This window comes from Suncus etruscus, chromosome 7 (genome assembly GCF_024139225.1).
Source record: "Suncus etruscus isolate mSunEtr1 chromosome 7, mSunEtr1.pri.cur, whole genome shotgun sequence".
Lineage (NCBI taxonomy): Eukaryota > Metazoa > Chordata > Mammalia > Eulipotyphla > Soricidae > Suncus > Suncus etruscus.
In genome coordinates this window covers 14383769-14398084 of record NC_064854.1, presented here as the reverse complement: position 1 = coordinate 14398084, position 14316 = coordinate 14383769, and the positions used below count along the sequence as shown (strand labels likewise).

The following is a 14316-nucleotide window of genomic DNA, read 5'->3' as shown; positions in this document are numbered from 1 at the left end:
CATTACTACTTATAATAAAGTTTATATAACAGTGAAAACATTTTGAACATCTGTCAAAATTAAATTTCTATATGTTCATAAATATAAGATTTTTGTTTGTTTTTTTTGGCCACATCCAGCAGTGCTCAGGAGTTACTCCTGGCAGGCTCAGGGGTCCATATGTTATGTTGGGGATCAAAAATGGATTGGCTGCGTGCCAGGCAAATGCCTTCCCTATCCATTGTGCTATTGCTCCGGCTCTAACATAGTTATAAAATGATAAAAATATCAAATTTTTACCTTAAAAAAAACCTGTTTCTTTCTGTTGTGTATGTAAATATTTTAGGGGATTACTATGTTACTCACCCTAAACTGATTGGTGATTGTGCCCTACCCTAGGGTGTGACCTGGCATTCTGCCCCCACCCTAGGGTAGTACCTGATTCTGCTTCCACCATTGGTTGGTATCTGATCCCACCATTGGGTGGTACCTGATTCTGGTGGATAAAAACAAGAGTCTGTGGAAGGCCAGGGCTTTTTGGCTGGAACTGAAGCTGAGTCTTTGTACTTCAGTCTTGTCCACCGAATAAAGTGAATATTTCCACGAGCCTGACTGTCTGCGAGCTGTTTACCCACCGTTTCACCTCAGAACCGTCGGCTAGACAGGGTGGCAAATGCGTGCTCCGAGCTGGAAGAGAAAGGCCTCATCCTCCATCCCTCCATCAGTCAACCTCTTCAGGGGCTGACTTGCAACACTTTCTACTTAAATTTTTTTTTTTTTCCCCGGTTCTTGGGCCACACCCGGTGACACTCAGAAGTCACTCCTGGCTCTGCGCTCAGAAATCGCTCCTGGCTCGGGTGACCATATGGGATTCTGGGGTATCGGAAGGAGGTCCGTCCTGGGTGAGCTGCATGCAAGGCAAACGTCCTACTACCGCACCATCACTCCAGACTCTATCTACTTAATCTTATTTAAAAATCTAAATAGCATTCCAATTTGTTAATATGAATTCTGTGGTAAAATTACTTTCAAGTAAAAATACTATTTCTGTCTTTTCTTTTAGATGAGAGGAAAGGAAAAGTTTCTTCAAAATTTAACAGGGGGAAGTCCTTGCGTCTATTCCCTTCTTCTCTCCCCAAATATTGAATCAGTACATTTTATTTTTATTTTTTTTTATTTATTTTTTTTTTTTTTTGGTTTTTGGGCCACACCCAGTAACGCTCAGGGGTTACTCCTGGCTATGTGCTCAGAAGTTGCTCCTGGCTTGGGGGACCATATGGGACACCGGGGGATCGAACCTCGGTCCGTCCAAGGCTAGCGCAGGCAAGGCAGGCACCTTACCTTTAGCGCCACCGCCCGGCCCCAAATCAGTAAATTTTAAAAAATATGTTAATTTTTATACTTTTAAAATGGCATTTATAGGGTCAGTGAGGTAATTCAGTGATTAAGGCATTCGTCTTGCAAGCAGTTGATCCGTTGGCACTGTCTAAATATACTATTTTCTTTTTTCTTTTTCTTTTTTTTTTTTTTTTTTTGTGGTTTTTGGGTCACACCCGGCAGTGCTCAGGGGTTATTCCTAGCTCCAGGCTCAGAAATTGCTCCTGGCAGGCACGGGGGACCATATGGGATGCCGGGATTCGAACCGATGACCTCCTGCATGAAAGGCAAATGCCTTACCTCCATGCTATCTCTCCGGCCCTAAATATACTATTTTCTATTAAAAATTAGAAAGCAAGAAGTGAGTAAGTTTGATTGCGGAAATACTAGAAAACTATTGTTCAAAATATTTCCATTAGCATTTTGAACATAAATGGGCATTCTATTTTTGAAATGAACATTTTTAAATATCCAAAAGAAGGAAAAAGAAATTTAGAAGTAAACAACTATCTTCAATTTCAACAGTTTTTTTTTCAACATATCAGTATAACTTTTCTGCTATCACTTTTATTTCCTTTTCTAGTTTTCCTGTATTTCTGTATTTTAGTAGTGGGTTAAGCTGCTTCACTATATTATTTATCTATGAACATAAATTGTAAAAAGCAGGCTTAATTTGAAGGTACTGAGAATGGGGAGGGAGAGGATAAAAAAGGGAGAGTCACATGCTCAAGAGACGAGAGAAAAAGATAAGGGAGAGAGTAACACGTCACAGACAGAGAAACTGAGACAGATCCGGTTCACAATCCAACATGAAAGTAGGGAAAAATCAACATCTTAAGAAGGAAGACGTGGGCAACTTGCACAAGTGGGGACCATGTTCATGGGTCCAGGAAATGTGTACCAAATCATACGATTTCAGGAATGCCACCCAAGGTATTTGTGAGGACCTATTTTCCAGCTTTCAGACACACTGGAATAACAGAATTACTCTAGCCTTTATTATGAATAAGACACTTTTCATTTTGTGGCTTAAACTGACCATTTATTTATTTTTTGTTTTGTTTCAGGCTATGCCCAGCACAGGAATGAAAGTGGATTCAGCTATGTGCAAGGCAAGTGTCTTAAATTCTGTGCTTGCAATCTCTCTAATCCCTAAGCTTATTTTTTCATAAATAAAGATAAATGTCACCAAGGGAATGCAAAGTGAACTAAAATTTGTCAGAGTATAAAAAGAACACAAAAATTTAAATATTATGGTACAAAACTCTAAGATAAACATTGTGGATGAATTCAGTAAGCAACACTCCATTTTGGAGGCCCAGATGTGGAATACCCCGTTCTATTAAGGCTACTGTGGTACTGCCCAGTCAAGTGAATGCTTCGGATGTGCTCACATAATCTCTTGTCCTTTACAGCCTATTTCAGTCAAAGAAGAATAGTTTTATATAATTTGAAAGGAAGCAAGTTATGAATTTGTAATTACTCTTACATTATGAAAAGATCTAAGGACTTTGAAAACATTAAAGAAGATGGAAGAGGGGCCAGAATAATACTGCAGTAGGTAAACTCTCGCCTCGCAAGTGGCAGACCCAGGTATGATGCCCGACATCCCATGTGTGCTCTGCCATGTCAAAAGTCTCCTAAAGCTATTCTTTCATATATCAGAATCAGAGCAAAATCAGCACAATCTGGTAATCACACTGTGAAAAACTATGCTTGCTACGTCTTACCACATTCTTTTGTAGCCAGGATAAAGCCACCATCTCATGGTACAACAGCCTAAAAGTATCATAACGTATAGTATCTAATGGCCACGATGAGGCCTGTGCTACACCATTATCACACAATTTATCTCTTTGGGGAAAGAGAGTACACCTAACTGTATTCTTGGTCTACTCCTAGCTCTAAACTTGGAGGTCACCCTAGCAGAGCTTGGGGAACCGTAAATGCCAGGGCTCTAACTTGGGCCTCCATGGTATGCACACAGTTCACTGAGCTATGAATCTGACCCTCATATTCTACATTTCATGCAGGATGCAGCTGTGACATCGTATCCTATAATCTTCATCTTAAAAGTACCCATATACTCAATCCTCTATTCAGGTTATAATACAGGGTTTAACTGCACTAACTCATAGACTCTCACAGGCAGAAGTTAATGTGTGCTTTATACAAACCTCTGTTGAGTTACAAGGTGGAAAGTCACAAGATGCTGAGTTACATGCAGAAGGGGAGAGACAAGGGCAGAGGGTTCTGGGGCAGGTACTGGTGGTGGGCAAAATAAAGCTGACCTTTTTCCTTCCATGTTAAAACTAAAGACTGATGATGAAAACAAGTAAATGCTAGGCGCTTAAAAGACTAATTCTTTTTTTTTTTTTTTTTTTTTTTTTTTTGGTTTTTGGGCCACACCCGTTTGACGCTCAGGGGTTACTCCTGGCTATGTGCTCAGAAATCGCCCCTGGCTTGGGGGGACCTTATGGGACGCCGGGGGATCGAACCGCGGTCCGTTCCTTGGCTAGCGCTTGTAAGGCAGACACCTTACCTCTAGCGCCACCTTCCCGGCCCCTTAAAAGACTAATTCTACCAAACATACTTTATTAGAGTGGTATGTGTGCTCTAAAGCTGCACTAATCTACTGGGCAACCCAAAGCTGCATGTGTTAACGGAAATCCAATGCCTCAGTCTCCAAAATCATAATTGCTCAACAGATACATATGTGGTCAATGGATCCTGCTGGACAGAGAGAATATTCCCGTCACCAAAGAGAAGGTGTTGCTCTAAAAGTTTTCAAACTACGAGACATAAGTTTAGTGATTCTGTCTAGCAGTATGGCCATGTTTTTTTTTTAAATGTTGTAACTCAATACCATGATAGAAAACAGGTATCCAGTACCAGGAATACGAACACACACACACGTGAGCATACATACCCATCATGCAACACCCACCTTCACACATCAGAGGCCCATATATACATTTACACACATATATACACACATATATACTTACAGACTTGGTGGACACTACAAAGATCTGTTTTTTGCAAACATCAAAGAATACAGCATCAAAGAATAAAACTACTATATTTTGCAAACAATATATATCTATATATATAGATATAAATGAAGCAAACGTTAAATGACACAACCATTTGCATACTGGTAACAAAAAGTTGGAAAAATACTTTCATGATTATATATGTGGCTATTTCCTCCTGCAAAAGATGATTTTTTTTAAATCAAGAATTGAAATTGCTTCAATTCAATTTTACTTCAGTAAATTTGTCCTGTGATGATTATTCCCCTCAGAAAAAGATCAGACAGATATATATATTATTTTTCCTTCTTTGGCCACACCCAGCAGTGCTTACAGACTACTCCTGGTAGTGTTCAGGGGACCACAGGTGGTAATGAGGATTGAATCTGAGACTCCTTCATGCAAAGCATGTGGTCTAGAGCCCATTGAGCTATCTTTCTAATACAAAGTTGGCTGCAAATACTGTATTTTGCTTTGTTTGTGGAGGTAGTGGGTCTTTGGGACACACTTGGCAGTGCTCATAGGCTATATTCTTGGCTCTGGTTCATGAGTGACCCCAGCAGTACCTGAGGGTACAGGAGATTAAAACTGAGGTTGGTAGAAAGCCTTAACCACTGTACTGTCTCTCCAGACCCAAAATATTGTTTTAAAGACAGATCCTTGGGTAAATTGGGTCTTTTTTTTTTTTTTTGGAGGGGGGGGTGTCACACCCGACGGTGTTCAGGGGTTACACCTGGCTCTTTACTCTGAAGTTGCCCCTGGCAGACTTGGGGAACCATAGGGGATGCCGGGATTCAAACTGTAGTGCGTTCTGTGTTGGCCATGTGCAAGGTAAACAAACGCCTTACTAGCTGTGCTAAACTCCAGCCTCAGTAAAATGGATCATTTTTTAATTTAATTTAATTTTTATATTTTGTTGATTTATTGTTAGACTTTCTCTTCTTATTATGTTTAACTATTTACTCTCCTTACATCTTGATTATCAGAACTTACTAATTTCTTATATCAAGCCAAAGGGTCTTTTTTTCCCCCTTGTGATTTTTACTTTAAAACTGCTCTCAGTTTCCTGAGAAATACCTTTCAATGAACACACTGCCCCTCACAGTGAACATAACCACAGTGAGGGAACCTTAGTGTGGTCTACACACACATCACTGAGGAGCTAAGTCAATGCACATACCTTCTTTTTCTTTTTGTTCCAAGATAGCAGAGATCAAACCCACAAAAGTGAGCATTTCACCATTGAACCACATCGTTTCTGTGAGGTACCCTCTCAATTTTAGTGAACTATGGGTTACAACCCCATATGGGGTCATTAACTGACTGTGGGAAGAAATGTTTGAAAATCCTTTAAAATCCATTAAATATATTTCTTATAAAAATTTTCTGGTTGTATAACTATTTTATGTATGTATAAATGCAGAAACAAACAAGTGGGGCCAGAGTGATGGCACAGCAGTAGGGAGTATTTGCCTTGCATGCAGCTGACCCAGGAAGGACCTTGGTTTGATCTTTGGCATCCCATATGGTCCCCCGAGCCAGGAGCGATTTCTGCAGAGCCAGGAGTAAGTAACCCCCGAGTTTCAATGGGTGTAGCCCAAAAACCAAAAATAAATAAATAAATAAATAAACAAACTAGCTACATCTAGGAGAGAATGCAAGCTTCACAGACACAAGTGAGGTCCATGTACACACAAGAAAGAGCCCTGTGAGAACATTCACCTACTAAGTCATAGATAGCATCACTGTAGCTTTTTTCCTTTCTTCTCTAAATTATTAAATGTAAGGGAAAAAAACCACAATTCCTTTTTATTGTTTTTTTAAAATGAGTGCTCTTAGTATGAACAACTTTGTAATTATGGTGTTATAAAAATAAATTAATAAACGGAAATACCATCTAAAAATATGACTGTTCTCAGAAACAAAAGTGTGACATAGAACATTACTTGAATCTTTCAAAGCAAAACACTAACCTGATAGTTAGAGGCTGCCTTCACAGTGTTTTTATTTTCATTGTTCACTTTAGTACCAGTTCCTCAGACACCTGGGATGTGTGTGAGCTCTCCCAGTGAGCCACTTCACAGAATCTGTCTGAGGCTGATTTTCAGTAACAATCTACTATGTCTATAAAGTAAGGATTTATTTTTGTAGAAGGCAACATATTCCAAAAAAAAATTTCCTCAGAGTTGTAAAACTCTTAAGTTCTATTATAACAACTGATAAAATTATCTTAGAGTGAGAAAATATTTTGGAAACAGATATAAGAGCTAGGTTGCTATCCCAAACTAAATCTAAGATAATTAACCAAACAGATATATAATATGAGCTTAAGCTGCCTGTATTGTTTTTGTTGATGCCTGTCTTGAACTAAATCATATTTAACAGTGGGGCCGGAGCAACTGCTGGGTGTGGCCCCTAAAAATCATATTTAACTGAGAAAAATTATTCTGATTATATGAATTCAACTCTGTAAGGGACAGAAGCAAAACCAAAGTCTTCAGGTCACAAGAGAGTACAAGAAATGTTTTATTTTCAAAATTAGTGCATAATGACGGGAGCCCTTACAATATTTTCAGCTACACTGAAATTTGGCTCTGGCGAAGGGGATAGTATAGGTAGGTATGATCCAAAACAGAAAAACACAAATCAACCAAGACCTGTAAAGAGGCTTAACAATTTCAAGGTTCTTCTCTCTCCCAGGAAAGGAATTTGTTACCTTTCTTGAAGGGGACAGAGAGCAGAGCAGCTCTGACGCCATTTCTCTGGGTGTTGAAAAGCTCAGATGAAGCCCATCACCCAAGCAGGCCTGACACGGGCATTGAGCTTGATCAAGATATAGCTCATACAATCTCTCTCTCTCTCTCTCTCTCTCTCTCTCTCTCTCTCTCTCTCTCTCTCTGGGCCACACGCGTTTGATGCTCAGGGGTTATTCCTGGCTAAGCGCTCAGAAATTGCCGCTGGCTTGGGGGGACCATATAGGACGCCGGGGGATCGAACCGCAGTCCTTCCTTGGCTAGCGCTTGCAAGGCAGACACCTTACCTCTAGAGCCACCTCTCTGTCCCCAAACTTTTTTGTTTGTTTGTTTGTTTTGGGTCACACCCGGCAGTGCTCAGGGGTTATTCCTGGCTCCAGGCTCAGAAATCGCTCCTGGCAGGCATGGGGGACCATATGGGAAGCTGGGATTGAACCATTGATCTTCTCCATGAAAGGCAAACGCCTTACCTCCATGCTATCTCTCCAGCCTCTCATACAATCTCTTAACATGACCCAAAACAGTGACTTTTCATGGACTCATTCCAGTGGCATGATTATATAATTATGTGAGACTATATAAACTAACAAATACAAAAAAAAAAAAAATCAGGTACCTAAAGGAAAAATAAAATAGAAGAGGTAAACAAAATTCCACTCTTTTACTGTGAACCAACAATTCTCCGAAATTAAAACAAATCAGCATAAAAAGAATGTGTATATAAAAATGGAATGCAGGGGCCTACGAGACAGTATAGTGGACAGGGTGCTTGCTTTGCACACAGCCAACATGGGTTCCATCCACATGGTCCCTGCAAAGCTGCCAGAAGTAAACCCTCAACATAGTCAAGAGTAAGTAAGTTTCGATCACTACCAGGTGTAGCCCAAAGACAAACAAAAGAAACCTGACATCTAACAGTGAATTCTGGAGAAAGATGTACTAATGGTGAAAATCACTTTCTTCAAAAGTGTGATTATTCAACCTCTATTCTTCATATAAATAAAATAGAATATCTAAAAAAAAAAAGGCTTTAACCATTCACACTGACTCTGCTTTTGCTTAAATTCTTTACCAAGAAAATAAGGACTAACATAAAATTACACATTCACAGGCCATATACACATGTAAAGACACAAGTATTCCAATGTTTCCAGTTCTACAGTTCATATAATTTCAGTGATTCTCTGACCCTTTGCCCTTTAATCTGTCTTTACTGGCTTTATGCTTCATTTATAAAATCTCATTAACTCTTCATTCCTCAACTGTTACCAGAAAACAGAATATAAATATTTAAGATGTACAATTCATGTACTAAAATATGAAATGTTAATGCAGTTCCCATACCACTGGCAATAATACTAATTTCTTTTCTTTCTTTTTTTTTTTTTTTTTTTTGGTTTTTTGGGCCACACCCGGTGGTGCTCAGGGGTTATTCCTGGCTGTCTGCTCAGAAATAGCTCTTGGCAGGCACGGGGGACCATATAGGACACCGGGATTCGAACCAACCACCTTTGGTCCTGGATCGGCTGCTTGCAAGGCAAACGCCACTGTGCTATCTCTCCGGGCCCAATACTAATTTCTTAAAGATATCATAAACTCTTCTAGACCTCAGAAAGCAAGTTCTGCAACTGTATGCTTAAACCAATATAAGCCATTTAGACACAAGAATTTATCATTTACTCAGCATTTAGACATCTGATAAGTCATAATTATCATATAAATGCTATTACAAGTTTGTTTCTCAACTGATGAACTGTATACTAATACAAAACCGTAGCTAAAATGGAAAAACTTGTCAGTATTTACACCGTTTTGATCATTATGCTGGTAAAAAACGTTCGACTATCAAGTACTACAAAACATTCACACATCCATGAATAATGGGGTAATTTGCATAGCTCCAAATAAGCAGCTTAATAATAAGTACAAAACAACAGCAATTCCAAGTAAGTCCTAATAGATCACCATCAATGCCATCTGTAATGTAGGATGATTTAGGCATACACACACTTTGCAGTCAACAAGCATCACACACCTACAGTGTACTCAAACACACACTTTCTCAGTCAATAAGCAAAGCCACATATACTCATCATTGTGAAAAATGAATAAAAATAACTGTGGAAGTACCCATTTTACCTACCAGACTATTTCATTTTGCTTTAAATAATTAGAATGCTTTATATACAACTGTTCCATTCTTCCACCCTCCAAATAGAATGAATACAAGCGAGATATAAACTAACCCGTCATATGACAAAAATCAAGGCAATGTTACAGGAATATAAAATAGGCAGTAGATTCAGAGGGTTTCCAACAATGTGCCTTTTGCTAAGTGGGCTTCTGAATGGCATAAATCGTGCAGGTTAGTAAGAAAGGAGTAACTGAATAGAGGTTGGTACAGCGTTTCTTGATCCCATTGTGTCCATTGAAGTACACACAATCCAGAGGCAAGTGTGAAATAAGGGAAGGAAGTATATTTTAATGTAGTTAGGACTTTCTAAAATCCATACCCTGGAGATGAACATGTTCTGTGGTACCCATTTATAAGTGCTCTGTGTTTGTTTGCCATTGTTTCCATAGGTAACCCCCGCCCACCAGAACTTTTATCTGTTAACCTGGCAAGACAATCTGGGACACCTCTGTGAAGCTATGATTAGTGAATTCCAACCCTCTGACCAGCACATGAAAGCTCATAGGTACTCACCCTGCAAACTGGGCACTGCCAGTGACTACTGCTGTCTCTAAGCCTGTACTCATCAGACAAACACTTGGAATGATACACACGAAAACACAGGTCACATATCAACACCTCTCCAGGCAAATGGCATTCAAAACAATACCAGTCATGATTTTCTGTTTCCCAGTCCTACAAAAAATACAAAATAATTTCGTATGACATTTTGTCAGTATCTGCAATGGCTAAGAACAAAATTGAACTAAAGTCCATCAGAAGTTAGGCATTATAAACAATTGAAGACATTTACTGTGTTAAACAAGAGGGAAAAATACCCAAAAAAGTGCATCTTTAAATGTGCAATTCTTTCTGAAACAGTATTAATATTCAGAAATAAGGTGATCTGAGAGCAAAAACCAGTCCAAATGAATCATGCCAAAGCCAATCCCAGTACTAACATTGTCTTTCATTTTAAGAAAAGATCTATGGGATGATTTCTTCAGAAAACTGAACATTCCAAAGCAACATCTACATTTCGTATTTCAAACAAACCTCTGATTTGTTCTGCCTTGTTTTTTTAACTATCTATCTCTATAGTAAGTACTTAGCATACTGTGGAAATACAGAGAATAATAATAAATGTGATGCTCACTATTCTTATCTTCTTGTCCATGGCATTAAATGCTTTACTGAAAATAACCATTAACCAGAATGTTCTTGTTCTGACAGACTGTCATCTTTTCAGAATTTGCTGAATTTGGAAAAATAAAGAAAAATGTGAAACTACAGATTTAATCACATTCTCTAAATGACAGTACCATTTGTGGATATGTGTGTGTAGAGAGGAGGCTGATTTTCTACTTGGAATCTTATCTGGGAGTAAAAGAAAAAGATAACTGCAAGATTATGGTTTTCGTTCCTTGTTATATTTTTGGGGGTTACATACAAGTCAATACCATCTAAAGATAAACAGGAAAATATATATTAAAATTTTTCTTAGAATTCATTTCCTATTGATATCACTTGACTTTTACGGAAAAAACCTGTAAGAGTGATGGACAGATTCTCAACCATTTGTACATGTGAAAACTAGATAAATCAGGGTCAAATCCATGTTAATGTTATCAAAGCACTGCTTGTGGAGTTCTCAAAATTCCATGGGGGCTCTACCAATCATTTTTCATTTTACAAATCGCTTTCTATGACTCCAAGGTTGAGCAGCTTTCTTCTTGGCTCTAGTATCAGGATCTGCCCTTAACAAATGGGCTTCAGTAGAGCACAAAAGGCTCACATGAATTACTGCCTGAGCAGAGAAATGCAATCCATTCTCCCCAAGGGAAGTACTCGCTAATCATTCAAAAACGTACCTTTTCGAATTTACGTCCAGCATAAAGGCAGGAGTACATCAGTAAATACTAAAAAGATGGAACTTTTGGGTTTGATTTTTATTAAGATATTGGTAGTCTTCAGAGACCGATGTAATAAAGAAAAGAGCATGACCGTTTTCAGTATTTCCTACAGATATCTAGCCCCTGATAACTTACTTTAGAAATTTCAGTCAAAATACTTGAAAAAAATTATATGGTAAAAATTGGACATATCAACCTATTCTAATCTGTACACAGTAGGGAAAAAGGTCCCGCAAAGGTAGACAAGACATACTGAAAATGCAGAGACACACGTAAATTTGGTGCTCAAATGGACTCAAACAGGTGCTGGTGTGTCTGCCTTCACACACATTGGTAAGTTTTTAATTTTTTTTGTTTGTTTGTTTTTGGGTCACACCCAGCAGCGCTCAGGGGTTACTCCTGGCTCTATGCTCAGAAATCGCCCTGGCAGGCACAGGGGACCATATGGGATGCCAGGATTCGAACCAACATCTTTCTGCATAAAAGGCAAATGCCTTACCTCCATGCTATCTCTATGGCCCAAGTTTTTGATTTTTGGGCCATACCCTGTGACACTCAGGGGTTACTCTTGGCTACGCGCTCAGAAATTGCTCCTGGCTTGGGGGACTGTATGGGATACAGGGGATCGAACTGCAGTCTGTCCTGGGTCAGCCATGTGCAAGGCAAACGTCATACTGCTGCGCTATCACAGCATTAAGTTTTTATATAGAAAACTCACTGATCAATCAGGATTTAGTAAAGATCACTTGATCTATTTCTAATTCACAGGGTCTCAAATTTAAAACCAAGTATCTCAAAATGTTTTCCTTCAGTTGTTCATAGACATTTTAAAGAACAGCAGTGGCTCATATTTGACACTATTATAGCAAGTAAAACTGCCAATGTGCATTTTTTGGGGGGGCCACACCCGGTGGTGCTCTGGGGTTACTCCTGGCTGTCTGCTCAGAAATAGCTCCTGGCAGGCACGGGGGACCATATGGGACACCGAGATTCGAACCAACCACCTTTGGTCCTGGATCGGCTGCTTGCAAGGCAAACGCCGCTGTGCTATCTCTCTGGACCCACCAATGTGCATTTTAAAATATCAATTCACATCCCTGTGATTCTCGAGATGCTAAATGGTTGGATTAAAAATAAAAAAGGATCTGGGGCCAGAGAGATAGCATGGAAGTAGGGCGTTTAGCCTGCATGCAGAAGAACAGTAGTTCAAATCCCGGCATCCCATATGGTCCCCCAAGCCTGCCAGGAGTGATTTGAGTGTACAGCCAGGAGTAACCTCTGAGCGCTGCTGGGTGTGACCCCAAAAAACCAAAAAATAAAAAAAAGGATCTTTTCCATCTCTTTCCTCTTCTCATCCACCCATAAAACGAAAATGAAAATGGTTCTCTTCAATACTGGTTTTAACTCTAGACCAGATTTTGGTCTAGAGTTATAAAAAAATGATAAAAACGGAAAGCATGAAACAAGACAAAATAAGACAGAAATATTTGGCTATATGTTTATAGACTGATACTTAACTAGTTCCATTATGTGATAGAAAAGAATGCAATGGCCATTTTTTGTTTGTTTTTGTTTTTTGGGGCATACCCAGTGCCGCTCAGGGATTACCCCAGGCTCTGTGGTCAGAAATCACTCCTGGCTTGGGGCACTAAATGGGATACTGGTGATCGAACCCACGTCCATCCTGGGTCAGCTGTGTACAAGGCAAATGCCCTACTACTGTGCTACCACTCTGGCTCCTGGAATGGCCATGTTTATACTGCACAAAACATGCAAAAGTCAAGACTAATGGCTATTTGATTCTAAATAGAGAAAAATTATTTTTCTCAAATATAAATGATATGAACAAACTTATTATAGGCAGGATTGCCTAGAATTTGTTTTAATACTGGAGTTCTTTATTTGGTACTTAAAATATATATACCCCAAACCTAGTTCTATATCCCCACTGGGTTCTACCCCAATGTGATTACCCTACAAACAACCTGATCCACAGCATCCTGGATGAAACGTCATTTAATGCAAGGACGTTTGAAAAGAAGCAAACCATCTAGCAGAAAATTTAAAGCTAGAAGCAATGCAGAAAGAACAGTTTTCATGAACAATACTAGCAAGAGTACTTAAGCCACGTAAAGAAAGAAATACAATTCAAAACCAAACCAAACCAAACAAACAACAAAAAGGCAGAATTAAAGTAAAATAACATAGTGCAAAATTAGTTCACCTTGTTTGAGATTGCTGTCCTGGAGAAAGGCTGCATACTGTAGGCCTTTCAAAATAAAAACAAGATAATCTTGGTCTCTCTAATTTGACTTTGCTCATTATCAGGCAATATACAGAACTAAAGGGATTACTGCATAAGGTCAAATTGTTTACTATTTACTATATGATAGGTATATTACTTTACAAGTGACATCAACTATAAATCTACGATTGTGCTAATAATTAAAGTCAATGTGAGAGATCTTTTGACACTTAGAAATATGCAATAAATGGACACAGGAAAAAAAATCTCTCTCTAGGAATTCATGTGCCACGAAACCTATATTGACATTAGAAAAACATTTTGCTAGCAAATTCAGTGCCCCTATAAATTTCCACAAAACCACGAATTTTACTTTTACAGAAAAGAGATCAAGGTGGATTTTTAAAATTAGAAATGAGAGACATGTGAATGCATCAAATGCAATACTTCACTGCAACAAAAACCTGAATCTGCAATGAATATAGGTGTAAGGAAGGGGTTTTTGTATTGTATTTTTGTGTTCCTAGGGTATATTCCTAGGAGTGGTATAGCTGGATCGTATGGGAGCTCGATTTCCAGTTTTTGGAGGAATCTCCATATCGCTTTCCATAAAGGTTGAACTAGACAGCATTCCCACCAGCAGTGGATAAGAGTTCCTTTCTCTCCACATCCCCGCCAACACTGTTTATTCTCATTCTTTGTGATGTGTGCCATTCTCTGGGGTGTGAGGTGGTATCTCATCGTTGTTTTGATTTGCATCTCCCTGATGATTAGTGATGTGGAACATTTTTTCATGTGTCTTTTGGCCATGCGTATTTCTTCTTTGTCAAAGTGTCTGTTC

The 14316-nt window shown here is 38.9% G+C and overlaps 1 protein-coding gene across 6 annotated transcripts in view; it reads right to left on the bottom strand.

The window, feature by feature from the left end:
• ZMYND11 (zinc finger MYND-type containing 11) overlaps nt 1-14316 on the bottom strand; it is a 93988-nt gene that overhangs the window by 26874 nt on the left and 52798 nt on the right. For 4 of the 6 annotated variants that reach the window (XM_049776235.1, XM_049776234.1, XM_049776236.1 and 1 more), the window contains one exon: nt 9852-10013. The exons of the other annotated variants lie outside the window; for them this stretch is intronic. In XM_049776235.1, the coding sequence (XP_049632192.1) occupies nt 9852-10013 (162 nt within the window). The remainder of the gene's footprint in view (nt 1-9851; nt 10014-14316) is intronic. 6 annotated transcript variants of the gene reach the window in all.